An 18,262-nucleotide genomic window follows, 5' to 3' on the forward strand; every position below is an offset into this window, starting at 1 on the left:
GTGAAATAGCATTGAACATGGTTGCATACAGATTATGACATACATTATATAATCATTCCTAAATATCTTACATCGATTGCATGCGCTGTTTACACCATTGATCCTTTGTAACATTTGGTAGCATGCACGATGGCAGAGGTGTGGGTGTTTTGAGGAATTAGGTTGAGGAATTTGAGAGGTTTTAAGGTGGGTCTGCATTTGTGTGACAGATTCGTACCGGATATAAAGGAAAGCAACATGAAAACCATTTGGCAGTTTGGTTGTTTGTATGTATTAATCTATCACAATGTGCTTTGAAATGTGGTGTATGTTACTAATTTATCTGCAATGGATTAAAGAGAAACGTCTGCTACCTTTGTATTTTTACTTCATTGAATAAAACACCCACTAGACTCTACAATTGTGCATTACAACCTCAGACCCAGTAGAGTCTGCAAGGACCTTTGACCAAAGCGTCACAACAGCCTGTTAGGTAGTGATGCACAATACCGGAATTTAGTGGACATTTAGGATTGTAAGCTGCCCTCCTGCTTTAGTAGGCTGAGTGACAGGTAGATGACGAACATGACCAAACTTGTCGTAGATTGAGTCATGAGTCAAAGTCAGTCATCTTCATCTTTAACATCCGGAAATAAACAAAAGAAATCCAAATAAATAAAACAAAGTTACACTTAAATTGAAGAAAAATAACAACTTCTGAAAAGCAATATGTCATCAAAAGTTTAAAAAGTGTATTCCAATTTTGAGAGTTTAGTTCTCAGTTTTGAATTTATTGGTGTCCAAAAGGTGATCGAAAGTCTACGTAAAAAATGAAGCCTTTCTGGTTTTTTTTTAGAAATGTGGATATAATAGACAGAAACAGGTGTGTTTTAGTAACCAACTGGAAGGTAATGTTTCGGTTTTTGTTTTGTTTGAATGCTGAAAAACCCCCACAAATATTTGTCTGGAGTAAATGGGGTCAAGATGGATGTACATGCACAGAAAGTTATGAATTATAGAGTTTGTAGTTCGTAAAATAGAAGATGAAGACAACACCGCAAATAGTGGAGAAGAAATGAAGGTCATTTCAGCCTATCCCACAGCAGAAAAGCAGGACGCTAGGTTACATTCACAAACACCCACACACCCTGCTATCCTGCACAGCTACCGCAACACTGCAGGGTCAAGGTCATAGTCAGAAAATGACAACGCCACAGACATCTTCGTTCCTTATGGTCACTTACTCAATTTTGTCTGGCCTAACGAGGCTATGATCCAGAAAAAGAAGTTTCAATATCGACTTTGATGGAGGCAATACGTATTGACTCATTTTTTTATCGTTTTCTTGGGTTAACACATTTGTTTACAATACGTTTTTATATACTAAATGTCAAGATATTGTCTGTAACCGTTTTTATTTTACATTTTAGTTCGTAACCTACCTGCTTTCTCAGAAAATGACAATTTGATCACCCGTGCATTGGCGTACTGACTAATATTAACATTTGAATTTAATTTCTTAAGAAAAATTGTTCAAAAATTAATATTAGTTAGTTTTTTCACTTTGTCCTGTTGGCGTTGGATGAATCTCTGCTCGTTCATCCACTTTTTGGTGGAGGGAGTACCATTTTACAAACCTGGTAGTGGGTAGGATTTTTGGATGTTTGTGACATCTCGTGATCTACTAGGTGTATAGACAGCATCAAGTAAGCAAAAATAACGTGTTTTGTGACAGTGAATGTCGGACCAACTCCCCACCACTTTACTCATGTGCAGGGTCGGATAACGAATATAAAAAGTGTACAAATGTGAAAGCAGGAAAAAAAATGAAATAAAGGCATGTGGCGATAATTAGCTATATGTGCTATCATATTACAGCCTAGAGAAAAGTTGCCGAAATAGCAAATTTTAAATAAGGGGATTTCTTTTAACTGATGTACTGACATATGTTCATACTGATATCATTTGAGGGTTTAAGAAGGCATGGAGGAGCTAATTTTGATCATATTATTTTGGTTGAAGATTTTAAACCAGATTTAGGGATTATTTTGTTCTAGGCTGTAATACATGTTTGCCTATTGGACCTGAAAGCATTGAACTAGCGAATTAATAACATATTAAAAATTGCAAATAAGTGATAGGTATCCCCTGCGTTTAACCAATATTTCACGGATGATATGTTCGGCAAATTTGGATTTTACAAACCGAAAGATGGATGTGTTCAATATTGGGGCCGTTATATAACACTACCGATTAATTAACATACAATTTACACCACATTCAACTTAGAGCACAAATCAAGTTTTTTTTTGTTTTAAACAGCTGTATTTTGATGAAATTTTAGGATTTTGGTGAGAATTTTGGACTCGTTTAAACTGTCAGCTGTTATATGTTAGTGCATACAATCTAGACTATGAAAGTCTTCGTGTACCTACCTAGTGAGATCTTCTCGCCCGCATCGGGAGGCAAGGTGAAAGTCAGAAGAGCCATAGAGGAGATCAAGACACACGGTATTATCAAGTTAAATCCATAATACAGCGTTCGTCGTCGAATGTGGATTGTAAATGTAATATCTATGTATTCCTCAGGACAGCATTCATATTTTATCACATTTCGTTTGGCAGGGACACCTAAAATAAAGAATTGATAGAAAAAAACAATAAAAAGGAAACTAAAGAAAATACCACCGAGTGTGCTCAGGTGTCGCTTCGATTTCAGGAGAAACTGTCACCTAAGATGGCGCCTCAAATGCCCGTATGTAGCTCAGAATTTTGAAAGACGCAGTTACGGACTAGGCTACGAACAACGTTGAAAGTGATGAGACAACGTCGTGCTGCGTGTTTCTAGTGCATCGAGACAAGATAACCCTGTCGCGGCTACGATGAGTTGCCACATGGCGTGAAGTGACACGATCATGCGTCAATTTTAGTGCAACTGCGTCTTTAGGTGAAAAAAATAGGTGAAGATTTTTGTTTTACGATTTGTAAGCATGTGTTCCCTTTTTCTTATTTTAATCTATTTTCTTGCTGGTTTTTTGCGAAATGCAATGTCCTACCAGCCAGGCTCATTCTGAGCGCTGAATGCTGGATATTAGAAAGTCATTTGTAAAAAACGATTATTTGGAACGAAAACGCCGAGACAAGATTTGAAGACGTCACTCCGCAGCACACCCATTTACTGCAATACAAACACAAGTAATGATCATTCTGGGTATGACTACAAACTGGGTAACTACATGTATTTTTCTAAGGGTGGGATAAAACATGGAGGCACAATTTTAATTATGACTCAATGGATAAGCATTGAGCCAGAATTCGAATCGTGATCCATGGGTTTCGCTACTACGGGATTGAAGCACCATGGAAACTACCACCGCCGAAGCGACACCTTTTTGCGTACCATAAGCGACTATGACCTACCAAACGACACCTTCTCTCCAGCGTCCGGGGGAATGAGGAACGTTACCAGGCACAAGGAGGAGAGAATCATACATGGCAAAATCAAGTTAGCTAAGAAGTAGAGCTTTCGCCGCCTGATGTGCATTGTAAATACTATATCAATGTACGGTTCGGGACAACACGCGTAATATTGTACATTCCGTACGCACGGGAAACCTAAAAAAGAATAAGGTAAGTTTGTCTTAATCCCAGTAGCAAGAAGATGATTGATAGCAATTAGAGAGTTCAATGATTAGTAAGTAGGCTAGACGAGACAGGAGAAGTACATTCCTAGATAAAGCTTGATAGATAGAATTCATTCTTCACATTTATTTCCAATAAGTGATAGAAAAGAATAGTTAAAGTTTGAAGTGTTTAGAGCGATGATGTTTAAGTTTTCTAAGACAGTAATTATGTTCAAGTTATCAAATTGACGTTAGTGGTTACACCAACATCTCTAAGGAAGACTGCTGCGAAAGTCACTTTTAACAAGAAGAGAGCGAGGTTTCAGTTGCACGTAGCTTTTCCATACTATTCTAGGGACTACGTTGATTGTTATCATCGCTTCAGCGCCTATTTTCATTTCCGCCTTACGAAAGTCCCCGAAGTGCAATGAACATGCAGAGAACTAGGAAACCATAGACACGTTGCACCCATCCTGTTTCTAGAAGCTTTTGGTTTAACGCGGTTAGGATACTTAGTACTTTCAAACCATTGAGTCATGAGAGATAAATGATAACCCTATAGTCTTTTTCACGAGAACATAGCACTTTGATATTTGGTGATTTCACATAGAAAATGCAGCAGTTGAACCAAATGTGACACTTCATCTGAAACTTCTAAGAAAAAATTAGTTACTTTTTTTACCAGTTTCGAACAGAACATGTCAAGGTAGAGCGATGTAAAGCAAAATACTGACAATTTCGCCCAGCCCATTTAGGCTTTTTTGCGTGCAGTGCTATGTTCTCGTGAAATAAACTAAAATTGCTGACCGCAGGTTGGGAAGAGTTGAAGAAACCCTGCCGCCGACGCAATTCGGTTTCTAACTGCTAAGTATATCTATAACACATTCAAGTCGTTCTAACTATAATCATGTAATTCAACATGCATGCCTCTTACATTTAACACCAGTGCCCCAAAGCCCCGAACACCAAACAGATAGTGAACATGGTACGAATTGGAACAACCTCCCAAACCATCAATATGAAGTAGTGCAACTACATCACGGCAACAACCGTGGTCAGTATGTCATTCTTGTCCATTTGAATTACTTCACACAATGTGTTGATTTTCGCTCGAACCTCCTCACCGAAAGGCAATACAGGAAGAGCAACTGACATTCACATGATGGCGACTGGCAGGTGATCCAAATCAGCATGTGTGTTGGTGATTGGGCTCACATATAGTACTATACCCGAATTGATTATTTGGATGCTGTTAAAATCAACATGCTAAACAATACCCTAGCTTTCAAGGTAATCGTCATTATACCAGGTAGCCAAATCCAAAACAGAATCAGTTGGGTCTGGTTATCTTTGTCTTTGTCTTTATGTTTGGCATTTCAAACAGAAGCAATTGGTTCCTGTGTTACCTTAAGGTTTCTTTTTATGTCCTTTCATTTTTCGAAGTCAAATGTGCAATTTTTTGGAATGTGCATTCATATAAAGTCGCGGCCATCTTTGTTGTATAAAACCCTATTTAATTGTTTTTCACAATTTTCCAGGCTATAAAAAAGACCTTCCGATGATGGATGGTATTATGGAAACTCAGTTGGCACGTTTAACCAAGCAAAAACAGCCTACCAGCAATGAACTTAAGGTGACATGCTCGGTGAGGTTACGTGCAGTGTTTTATAATTCAAAAGGTGGGATTTAGTTTAGTTTTGGTTACGGTTTGGTCCTGTGGTTCGCATGAAAGAGTTATCAACTGGGTGAAAAGATGTCCTCTGGAACAAAGCAGTTACATCCAAATACAGTTGATGAGAACGAATATGCTGTTGTTTGATATGCCCCAATGAAATGGGTATTTCTACTAAGAAAAGCAGTTGCTTTGGTTGGTCCCGAGAAAAGGGGAATTAAACAAAGAAAAACAGCTGCAAGGAACTCTACCTCAAAACAATTGATATCATTACTTTGAATTAACCCGGTGAGATACTGCAATGAATACTGACATCATTTCGTTCAGGGCACCAAAAACAAAGAAAGGCGCCAAATAAAATACCAACTTCGATTACAATTCATTGTTTGAAGCAGTTTTTGGTTGATGGTGCAGATTGCTTAATTGTCTGGTTAACCCTAGTTTTATCCTGTGCAGTATACCAACACCGACAAAACTAACTACAGTGTTCATGTTTGAGATAGCAATGGCAGGCAGCACAAAACTCTAGTTTTCAGGCTTATTAGAGGTTGTAACGATCATCTTGCTCACAGTATATAGTCGTCGTTTTTGCTTTCTTTTCAATCCTTTTCAGATCTGGCCGTCATCTTTGTTACCAGGTATAGAAAATATATCGTACATTTCCATGCACATACCTGTATGTAATGCCAAACTGTTTTGATCAGGCTCTGAAAACCACGATGGCCTTGGCGCCCAGTCGTGAAAACAATGAACTGAATGCCATGACCAAAAGCATGATGCAGAACTGTGTCAAAGATTGCTTGGAACGTGATATTCGATAAAAACGTACAGAACACATCGTAACATTCTGTGTGGGTTTCACTGGAAACAAATGAATGAAATTAGAGTTTTGCATGCAGAGCAACGTTGCCATTTCGAAAACATGTCAAGGGTTAGGGGAGTGCATCGCTAGTCTACTGGTGACATTGAACAGGTGACAATGTGCAACCTAGAATGTATCCGGCTATATTATATTTAATGAGCTATGATAATCTATCGGGGGTAGGTCTATTGGTGAATCTATGGTGAAACTACCAGTCATTCGACAACACAAGTAGTTGTTCACATGCTTTTGCGGCACATCTCTATCTTTGCCATTGGCTACAACTGACGACATGACGATGTAAGTCCAGCTGTGGAGTTTTTTGAACGATACGAATAAAATGTGAAAGAAACATCGTGCTCACCTGGGCTATCAGAAACCTCTTGCGTGAACTCATGATACGACTTCTAGGTAATTTTTCTTTCGTTGTTGTACTATACAGCAATTGTCTATTAAAACTTACAAATAGTTAAACAGCATTTCAGCAAGTTTCCAGCACGTGGGTGATCAGGACATTGACGACAAACGCAAGCAGACAATGATAACATGAGCTTGCCCAGGTGAGCAAACGAGATGCGACATTTCCGGTGAGAAGTGAAACGAGTAATGCATCTGCTTATGTGATACATGCAGGGTGGACTAGACTGTGACGAATGTTCCATTCGTATCCATGTATCAACCAGTCAGAGGCTGTGCTATAAGTGCAGCGGTCATCCAGTCATTTCTTCCTAAGTAATGCAGGCTTCCTGTATTGCCCAAATCGGGCTGACTCTTGTGACACAAATAACCAGGTTGAGCATCACAACAATTTCTTTCTAGCCTCTATCCAGGGTTGGTAAAAGACAATATTGCTACATTATGTGCCCACTGATACACAACATCTAGGATACATTCTAAGTTGTAAAATTGCCATGTCATGGCGGGTACCCTTTGTCCAGATCACCAGAAGTGTAGTAATATCTACATCATGTCTTACCCCTCAGGTCCCATTCTCCATTCCGAATGAAGGTGCTTGTGTCTCCTTCATCACCTTGATTCTGTAGGTCAATCTTAGAGCCATCGTGCGTCCACGACCCGAATTTCATATCGCAGAACTGGTCATCGAACGGGAACCATGTAATGTCTATTTTGCATGTGCTCTTGAACATCCCTGGCGGGATGTAAGTGGTATTCCCGTCGTGAGTCACAACCATGTTGACCGGAAACGTGCCATCGAAACTTTCGTCGGCACTGCAAGTAATGGGAAAGAATGGTGTGAGATTTGGACCACATATTTTTGCTCAGAGGGGCAACTGGTGATGTTGACCGTTCGAGCTTCATATTGGGATCAAGAAGAATTCGACACGAAAATTATCTCCGTTCACAAAAGTTTTGTATGCGGCTTGTTTTTCGATTTGACATCCCACCAAAAAAAAGATCACCAAAATTACAAAGTCTCCAACGCCTTCAAAATGACAAGGCCTTACTTTGATGTAGTTGTTCACAGTTGGTATCGAGAAATTAAACATGTCAAAAAATTCCAAGCTTGTTCAAAGTTTCTTACCAGTTAAGTTATAGCATACTCACCGTTCATGTGTTTATTCTTTTTATGAAGATACTAATGGTTTTTTTTATTTGATTTTTTTACTTAATAATTTTAATCAAATGTACTTAGGTATCTAACGTATTTCCATCGCTAAAATACAAGAGTTCTGCATTTCATAACAGAGCCTTTCGACAAATTACTGCCTCTAGAATAATTTCATTCGTCATCCAATACGCATGCAGACCACAACGGAAGGATGCAGTGTTATCAGGTTTTTAGGGATTTTTTACATCTCATTTAATTTCCTTAGTAAGGTATGGTACATGTAGGCCTTTGCATTTTTCAGACTCGCTTTTATGTTTACTTACGGTTTGCCTGAAAAAAGAAGTTAGTAAGCCATTTTTGTCAAATCTTTTGTATGGCTTAGATCTTTACTGACATTTACAAGATCACTGATTTGAATATTTTGACCATTTTCAGTTTAGAACTGTTTAGTTTCGTTACCTCTTTTAAAATTGTGAGAATACTAGATAATTTTTATTCATATTCTTCTACTTTGAAATGTCAAGTTAATCAAATTTTACAAACTTTTATCAAACACTTTAAAAAATGCATCTGAAAAGAAAGTTTGATTATTGGCACGAGCTGCAATGTTGATTTAAACGATTGTAGACAATTAAGGAGAATTTAAGAAGACATTTTTCAAATATTAAAAGTTACTGACTAGTTACCAGGATTTAAGAGAAATTCAAAAAAGGTTTAAACCATGCTCATGAAACTAGCAATTATCTCACTCATAGTATTATTCCCAGTACACTGAACTCGGGACCTTGCCCATTTGAGTGACGTAGAAATAAGCATCTGTCCAGATAATAAAACTAATAATACTGGCTGCAAAAGCAAATGCCAATGCGATTACGTGAAGACACCCTACACCAACCTTACAGGTCATTGTTTTCAAAATTTATCATGCAGGGTAATCTATGCATTTTTCAAAATGTGCAGCATAAAAAAACAGCCTTAGATTCAATCCATATTTCATCAAATAACTCTTTGTAGTTAAAAACTATTGCATAAAGAAATCTTCATATGAATGAACTGACCAATATAACAGTGAATTGCAAACTAAGTATGCGGTTTCAAAGAATTAAACGTCCATTCATGTTTCAGTAACATCAAAACTTCTTTGATTCAGTTTAGTCAAGAATTTTTTTAAAAGATTAGAACGTATAAGGCAATATGGTTTAATTTTCTTGAAATCTATAATTGTTTTCAATGCTTTGACAAATGTATTGGAACTTATGCAAAGGCTAACAAGAGTCACTCAGAGGAAAGTTGGTTGTCTATTCTTTGTTAAGATAATGCAAGAAACCTACGAACCACCTTAACCATTTATTACGCTGCTCGATGTGATTTAGTGAAGTTAAACATTCCTGAAAGACTTCATGAAAAAGTTGATCATCAATATCTACTTTAAACATTTTACATCCTCATTTTTCGTTTAAGTGACAGAACATGTGACATCGACATTTTGTTCACATGACCATAATTTTTACAAGAAAAAATGATACGAACATTCACATTTTTACACAGAGACATTTAGACATTGAACATACGGTACAGACTCATGAAAGACACCATTGTGCTGACATTGATGTTTACATTTGCAAGACCACAACATTTATTTGTTGAGAGGAGATTTGCATTGAACTGTTTCAATGTAAAATTACCATTTACATCTGCAAGACCACAACATTTATTTGTTGAGAGTAGATTTGCATTGAACTGTTTCAATGTAAACATTACCATTTACATCTGCAAGACCACAACGTTTATTTGTTGACAGTACATTTGCATTGAACTGTGTCAATGTAAACATTAAATTTTACATCTGCAAGACCACAACGTTTATTTTTTGAAAGTATAGCTTGGCATCGAACAGCGTCACATTGCAAGGTTTACGGTTTAAAGAAACAACTACCAACAGTATGTATCTCCACCAAGACGAAAATGAGAGTCAATTCTTAATCACTGTGGACTCCTGCTTTATTTAAAAAGATTTAAAAATTTTTAAGTATGCATGTGCGGTTTTTACGAAGACATATATTTCATACTATACTTGTTCAATATTTAACCTTTAACTATCTTTTTTTCTTCTGTTGTTCAACTCATAACAATCAGGCGTTATGAGATGACTAATGTATATTCATTGCATTGGTGTGAGGATATGCGGAAAATGTGAAACTTGCTATGCCAACGTGAGTCCACTGCATCGTCCATTTTCCCACACCTTTAACTACCATTCATTTTGATGCCAATACAATTCTCTTTGCTACTGCCACTGCATGCTGATAAGTTGGGGGCGAACATGCCGATTGGAGAAGACATCCTTTGTCCATCATTACACGCACATGCACAGTATGTCTTACTTCTTCATTTCCAATAAAGGTTATTGTTTACATGCTTTTGGAGAAGACATCCAATGACATATATCGACATGAATTGAAGATATATTATTAGGTCCTTTATAGTTTTCTCGGACTGATTCTTTTAAGTTGCTCTTTACAAATTGAGTAGGGTAGGTGTTTTAGATTTTGCCGTTTTACCATTTGAAAGTATCGATAAAAAAGTGAATTGGAATTTTAAATATGATTTTCTCCACAGTGATTCGAATGGACCAACACAAGGGAAAAGGGAAAGTTAAGTATTCACTAAATTGTTAAATTTGCAAAACTAACGCCAGCCTCGAATACAGGTATAGGTTGCAAAACGAATACACGTGTGCATGCAGTTCTCCTTCTCACCTATTGTACATGAGAATATCTGGGCGCCACAGCTTTCCTGGCGGAATACGGAGTTTGTCAATCCCGCCATAGTTCTTGGGGTTCCAGCGCAAGTGATAATCGTTCCACATCTAGAAGAAAGGATAGTTAATTTTAATTCACATCATTATATCAATGTCTTACCTATTGTATAAAAGGAGGTCCGGTTTCCAGAGTGCCTTGGATGGAAGACGGATGACTGAGATGTTGCCAAACTCTGCTGGATCCCACTGGACGTTATAAGCATTCCACATCTGAGAACACAAGACAAAGATGATGTAATACAAGTTAGAGACACATCGAATCCACCATTTTGTACAATTAGAAACCTTGATTTATAAATTATCAATCAAAGTACTCAGTTATAATGTAAAGAAACTGTACTGATTCAGGTTCATATAGTTAAGCACTATTCTTAAACTTGTCGACTACATGGACCACTTTTTTCTTTCTTTATCGCAATGACCGGAACTTGGTTGCTCAGAACAAACGGACGTAACAGGTGAAAGTCGAATAGAATGCTGACAAACTGGGCATATAAGGTGCACACATAGTTCCATTGCAATTGCTTGGAAACAAAAAGCTTCCTTGCAAAAAAATAACAAATACAAGCAAATACAATATCTCTGTTCGATCCTATGGTTCGTACATAATTTCCCGGCAATGATCAACACCACCACTTACTAAAATTGTGATACCATTAGTATTCAAAACCAAGAAGGACAAGTTTTATTTTAATTTGTATGTTCTAAGTGTATAACATTTAACTTTTACTTTTGTAAAACATAGGGCCTATTCCAAATGGTGGATTTTGGTTGAAGACAGTAGACATAAATGAATAATGGAAGAGGAATAAGGTTAAATCATTGAGGGTAAAATAAACAATGACAATATACTGAAAGAAAAACAAGAAACGTAAGCAAGGATACAAAGACCTATATCATATCAAGCTATTCAATTTTTTCTCCTGTGACAATTTATCTTCTTTAACAAACAACAGAAAGAAAAATGTTCTTCCATTTCGAATGAGATAAGGATTCATCATGTAAAACATGACAACTTTACTTCTTATTTGTAAACCAATTCAAACAGACTGCACGATTTCAAGGCAAACCATCAAACATAGATGTACGTCTGCGTCAAACAAGTAAGATAGTTATTCCTCCATCTTGCAGATACTGTTATACACTGCTGTACTACACTTCGGTGATGACAACCATGACACAGGACTGTTTTGCTTCTTATTCTAAATTTATTTTCTGTGGAGAAAATAAAATGCATGAACAATAGGTGAACAGACAAAACACAAGGAACTGCAAATAAAAAATGTGAAACAAAGACAATCTTGAAGGATATTATGGTGAATAAAACTATTGTTTGACAGCAAAGGGTATAGAATCTCCAGAGGCATCTGTAGTTCTTCAAGAAAGTAGTTTGCACCAAATAAGCATTTGTGGCAATGGCTTAATGCACTGATATCAAAGGACAAAATGTAAGATAAATGACAACATTTGCTCAGAAAGAAGCAGAAGTCGAGTCTTCGGCTGTGTGTGATGGCAATATTGGCGGTACGGTAACTCACTCGTTACAAATCTTGTCATGTGAGCAAACTTAATTTTGAGTAATAAGAAATACCAAAGGTGCCTCTAGTTGAAGATCAGTTCATTGTTTATGAATTTGTGTAAATGGTAGAGATCAAGCCAAGAGGTTTGCTGTGTACGATTATAGATTTCTGAAGTGTTTGATATAGAGTTGCAGTGATGCACGCAGCAGAATAAAGCTCATAGTTGTACTCCTCGAAATCTGGCGTTCACAAATTTTGATGGAAGTTTTGTGGTTTATGTGATTGAGCGATCTTCATTAGAGAACATGTTCGTGATATGATTACCAAAACATTTCGATTAACTCGCTGCTTTATTTCCCGTGCAAGAACTTAATAAAACTATCACTCCAAACCCAGTGTATACCATTTACCTTCTGAATACAGAAAAGGTTAGGTTGATATCAGCCATTTCGCTGTCTGCTAATTCCACTTGAAAATAGAAGAGTTATTAACATTCACAAGACATTTCACAGACTCACGTACATGTACATAAACAGTTTCCCAGATGTGTCATGCCTCAAACTAAGCAAGGTTCCTGAACTCCATGTCTTCATAGTTCGAATGCCTTTCAAAGTTTAGAATGAATGCATAATAGGGACTAAGTTGTTATTTGTTGAAATAAATAGATTGATATGTGCTCAGTCCTTCTCAAATTTTCATGAGCGATGATAATATCAGCTGTGGCCACAATACAGCATACATCGTATGATAAAAAGAGGAAGATCTCTATGTTGATTCAGAACGTCACCAACATTTGACATATGTGTACACTTTTTGTCATGTTATCTGGTTGGATTAGATTTGATAACAGTTTCTTTAAGACTTCAGACTAAATTTCCATACTTTCGCCTTTTTCTATAAAAATGCATATTTTGTAGTTTCATGTTTACATTTTGAACATTTGCTATGCTGTAAAGACGGGTTAAATTGGCCCTTGGGGTGAAGTTGTCCTACCACAAAAAATGTATTTGAGCCAAACTATGAAAATACAAGCCCACTGAGTTATCTTTTAACATCTTTTTGTACAATGATTCAGCTGAAACAGAAAATTTAGCTGTAGATAGAGTGGAAAATGTATATGGGACAATTTCTTCTCCCCTTTAGCCAAATTTCACCCCATTTTACAGTAAGGTCAAACCAGGTACGTCAGATTTTGTTTAGCCGACTGAAGCTGAAACCAAAATAAGTAATGCTTTGGAAGGATCCAGGCAATGGGTGAACATTATTTGAAAATTTAGTTATCGAATGACGCAGTATTAATGCTATTGATTATGATGCATAGTTCATGATGGATTTTTTTCTCCAAAGATACATTGATAATAAAAGGGAGCTTATTTGAATATGCTAAAAAAATGATGGTGAACTGCATGGCCTCATGGGTCGGCCCTAAGCAGAAAGATCACAAATCATTACTATCTACAACCTGACTTAACCCCGATGTACATCAAAAGACTTAACAAACATGAAGATTATCTACTAAAAGGTATAATCATCCTACTATAGAATGCATATGCCGGTGCTAACGATGTGGAAATAAATTTACAATTGCATCTAGAGGCACCAGCAAGATTGACTTATTGTAAATTGTGAATGCAATTAAGTTGATGAGATAATGAAAATTGAAAACATTCAATTTGATGACATATAAAAATTATATTTACCTCTTGTACGAAATTGGTGAAGATGATGAGAAGAGTTAAGATTTTTTTCTTACAATTTCTCGATTCAAGCGGATATTATTTTACACTTTATGCATATTCCTTAATTTTGCGAAGAAAAGCAAAATGCATCTATATTCACCATGCTTATGAACAGTACAAAAAACTTTGGGAACTGAAAACTGAAAAAGGCTACCTTGAACAAAGCATTACACACTGATGCAGAAGTCTACATTAAAACATATCAGAGTCGAATAGTTCTTGGTCACAATGTATTAATAAACACAGTACGACGAATCATTTTCATATTTTTCTCTCCAGAGGATTTGAAATATCATTTTAATCATCATCATTCACTGCAATAGCGATTTAACAGGTATGACATTCCCCTCTGCACGTGTCTGTCTGTTTGTAGAATTATAAAAGATTGCAAATTAGGATGTTTAATTTGTTTCCAACATAAAGGGTAGGGGTGAACTTATCGGCTACACCACGGGACAACGACAACGAGAACTAAATGGTAGATGTACCTATAATGGGGATCAGAACCGGCCATCCATATTGGGGTGTAATCCGCATGGGCGCAGCACAGTTGTCTACTTTGTATGCTGATTTCGGGATATGTGCTCATTAAAATAATGTTTGTCACATATTGCAAGGTCAATAGATTACACTATTAACTCATCCATGTGGTCATGAGTTATGGCGAGCTCTTTCAAAGTCATTTGCATTGCCATATAACTGAGCATGTCACTGTAGACTTTCAGAAACTGCGTAGGCAGGGCCATCATCTTCAAACGACCTGCCGTAACATGATCTTCAATAGAGACAAGGGCCAGGCTATTTTTCTATAGAAAACCAATACATTTGCATATTGGTTACCATGTAAACAGGCTGAACAAGCTAGGAACAGGCACCAGGTAATGCAGAATCAGACTCCAGCACAAAAGAAGTGAATCCTTCCCGTGTTCTCGATAGTTCTCCCCCTAGATGCACCTTGTTTCGAGTACGCTGCGAAAGATGATCCATTAAAGGCTTATACTGCGGGGCTGACTTTAGGTAATGCACGGGTACGTCAAAGAGATGCGAGTTCTTTCAATACGAGGTTCATCAGAGTCTTTTCATTGTTGGAGCACGGCTCCTTTATTCTGCACACAATGTCGAGACAAAATGGTCTTATTTCAGACTCCCTTGGATGAAATAGAATACTGCCTCCTCTTCGTTTGAAGTAAACCAACACCATTTTCCTTGGGAGTGTTCAGCGGATTTTCTACTGGTATTTGTACAGTATTTTAGCAGTCCAGTTGAGTGATTAAAAGTTACAAGAAGATAATATCAAAACATCTCTGCCAAGTCAGGTATCCGGATGTTTCAATGACAGTGTCCTATCCCCATCTTCTTGGCTTACAAATAACCATAAATCATGCCCAACAATTTGGTCGAAAATGACCACACCTCGAACGCTACCGCGGGATAAGGGGTGCTTTCGGTGCATTTACCGAGTTTTTTTAAAGGGATCAATCTTACGTTAGCTAACAGGAGATATTATTTTATTTATATTGGTCGACCTCAGGATGAGCCACTCTGGCACGTTCTTCAGGGCAAAGAACAATGTACACATAGATCACTTCGGCTGGTAATTTAAAGGAGAAAAAACATCATTTTTCCTTTCATCGTAATATCGGGAGTTCTTAATGTATGTGGATCTACGGATCTACATTCTCTAACCGCTAACTGAGACACACAGACGCTACAAACTGGTAACTACCAACATCGGCATGCAGGTATCGAAAAAAGAAAAATGATTATGAGGAAATAGCATGTTTGGATTGAAAATGTGACTTTACATGTTTAAGCCGTAGGATATGTATTATCCGTAATGCTCATGGAGACATTAGTGCACACGTGACACGCTTAACACCAACGGGTGAACAGATGAACAACGCTACAACAGTTTATTGTTAATTATCAAAAAGAAGGGAGGTTAATATATGGGAATTTAAAACTTTAAACTGGTCCTAAGCCGAATTCAGGTGGGTGTATTAGCGTTGGAGGTCAGGGTTTATCAGTCGGGATTGCGTTACCCTAAATATTATTTGGATATTCTCGAGTTTTTCTCCATGCATGCCATGCATCAATGGCGTTTAAAAGTGACCATCATTTTTGCTGTACCGCTTGATTCAGAAAAACATTTCCGACGGTGCATTTTGGAATTATCCCAATTATTCCAGAAGAGCCAGTCAACAAATTCTATGAAATTTGACACTGGATAAGGCAAACGATATAAAGCTGGTTATATCAAGCTGCAAGTATTTTGTTAAATTACAATATCAACCACCAAGCATTTAGCAACTAACCACAACACTCATTTGAGTAGAAACTTTGTTAATGCAGAAAATACCAAAAGCTGACAATATTAAAGTGAGTTTTAACAGTTTAACTAGAGATCACAACAACTTGTACTGCACATCCAAATATACACAATTTAAACAGGTTGTTTAGCTATGAATATTGTAATGTGACCGTTTTACTGAACAATATCTTGGTGAGGGGGCACAAACTGAGATGATATAGAACCATTAATTTAAAACATATTGACTGGCAAGGATGGGCCTTATTGTTTGAATCAGTGTTCTCTTTCCCAAGGTCCACCACAACGACTTAAGATGAGCTACATTCACTACATATAGGCCAAAATGATTTAAAACATGCCATGGCTTATAAGCAATAATGTAGTTTGATGACGATTTCAAAACGAACTTGAGCTGAATTGCGTACAGGGAAGCTTGGAATGTTTAAACTCATGCAAACCATGAAGCTTTGATAGCATAACTTATAGCATTGCACACTGTCCCGTTGAGGACATTTGTTACTGTGCGGCATGGTTTTTCGAGGCCATTCTTCCTTCCTGTTGCACAAATATAACACTTTCTGATATCATTTAATACAATCATGGGTTTTTACTACCTTTTTACTTTGCCCACAGACACATTTTCCAAACCAAAAATAAATAGCCGAGTGGTTAAGACAGTGATCAGATGTTGTCAATTCATCGCTTGCATGACAACTTTGCCAAGAGCACGGTTTTTGTGGATAACTCTCATCTACGGTATAATCTGCATATCCATTAGCGGCCTCCAAAGACTCAGTTTTACACTTAGCATTAAAGACGGTAAATATCTAATTTCGTATTAAAGGTACTGTAATTCATTTCAGATATTCAGTTTAACGTGTCGCATTACAATTCATAGTTAAAGAAAGAGCTTAAGGTGTGACATTTGAGGACATACAGCAGAGTGAAAGGTTTGAGTAAAATAGCGGTACTATGGCAGCATTATTTGATGCTACCTTTAAACAACAATGATGATCACCATTTTGACGTATTGACATACAAACACCGAGAAGGAGATGATGACAAGTCGGATTAGGAAAAAAACAAAATCAACTTTCCTCCTTCCAGATTTTTCAACATATACACGAGGATAAAATAAGTTGGGTTTTGAGTACACAGTATTTAGAGTTACATAATACATGTACATTATGTTACTGCACTTTTCATCATTAGCTCATGCACTAAATGTTGTGTTTTATTTTACCATGCGTTATTGGACCCCTATTACTTAGTATTTTGACAGCTTAAGAAATGTGATTTTAGGTTTAAGTTTATCCTCATTTTAGCTCACATTTGGTTAAGTTGTCAAGCTCTTTTTTTACTCTATTTTCATAATACAATTATAGGTAGCTCGTTCAGTCATATATATTGATCTATAACGAAACCAATTCCCCTTTTTGAAATTTATTCTCTTTATCAATTAAGGTTTAATGGTTTAGTATTTTTTTTGTAGATTTTCTACAACTTGTTTTATCCTCTCTTTATGTCTTGATGACTTACCAAATTTAACCAGATATTTGTGTGTATGATTTGATTCTTTTCATCCTGTTGAAGAGAAAATGACTGCCTTAGAAGCACGTTAGCCTAGCATTTAATGATTGGTGCACCGAAGCACCGGCAGGTGGCAAGTCCTGTCCACAAGACTTACCAGGTTCAACCAAACGTTGGTTGCTATAATTTGATTTTTTTCGTCCTGGAAAATAGAGCAGATAATGATAATTTGGCTGAAAAAAAGGTGAGATTAGAAGCAATGATAGATAGCAGAACACGCCTAATTTAAAATATTATTATTTCGAACGAAAAATCTAGGTCAACAGGTCAGGTCAGGTCAGTCAGTACATTTTAATTTTCTTTCAAAGTGGCCCCTATACTACTGTTTACTGTGTTTCGTATTAGGGAGACTTGAATCCGAATGGTTTTATCATTACTGTCTATCTTAGACTTAAGCTTAACAAGGATTATTACGTGTTCTAGTGAAAACCAAAATATTAGGAAAAATGAAACTGTCTGAATATATATTTGTTGAAGGGGGAATATTGTCCTTAATACATATGTGAACAAGCTGGTTTTGACGCGTTTATTTTGGTATATACAGAACAAATTGATTAATTGAACGGTGGCGTCTCA

General features: G+C 36.9%; 1 protein-coding gene across 6 annotated transcripts in view; it reads right to left on the bottom strand.

Annotated features, from left to right (window-relative positions):
• Nucleotides 1-18,262, bottom strand: part of LOC135503322 (neuronal acetylcholine receptor subunit alpha-7-like) — a 109,735-nt gene that overhangs the window by 15,598 nt on the left and 75,875 nt on the right. Inside the window, exons 5-8 of one of the 6 annotated variants that reach the window (XM_064796856.1) lie at nt 17,784-17,828; nt 10,465-10,574; nt 7,112-7,365; nt 2,415-2,609 (exon numbers count right to left, since the gene is read on the bottom strand). In XM_064796856.1, the coding sequence (XP_064652926.1) occupies nt 2,415-2,609; nt 7,112-7,365; nt 10,465-10,574; nt 17,784-17,828 (604 nt within the window). Of the gene's footprint in view, nt 1-2,414; nt 2,610-3,398; nt 3,594-7,111; nt 7,366-10,464; nt 10,575-10,626; nt 10,737-17,635; nt 17,681-17,783; nt 17,829-18,262 lie in introns of all 6 variants that reach the window. The other 5 variants (XM_064796866.1, XM_064796874.1, XM_064796898.1 and 2 more) reach the window with 5 other exon arrangements.

Source organism: Lineus longissimus, chromosome 2 (assembly GCF_910592395.1).
Source record: "Lineus longissimus chromosome 2, tnLinLong1.2, whole genome shotgun sequence".
Lineage (NCBI taxonomy): Eukaryota > Metazoa > Nemertea > Pilidiophora > Heteronemertea > Lineidae > Lineus > Lineus longissimus.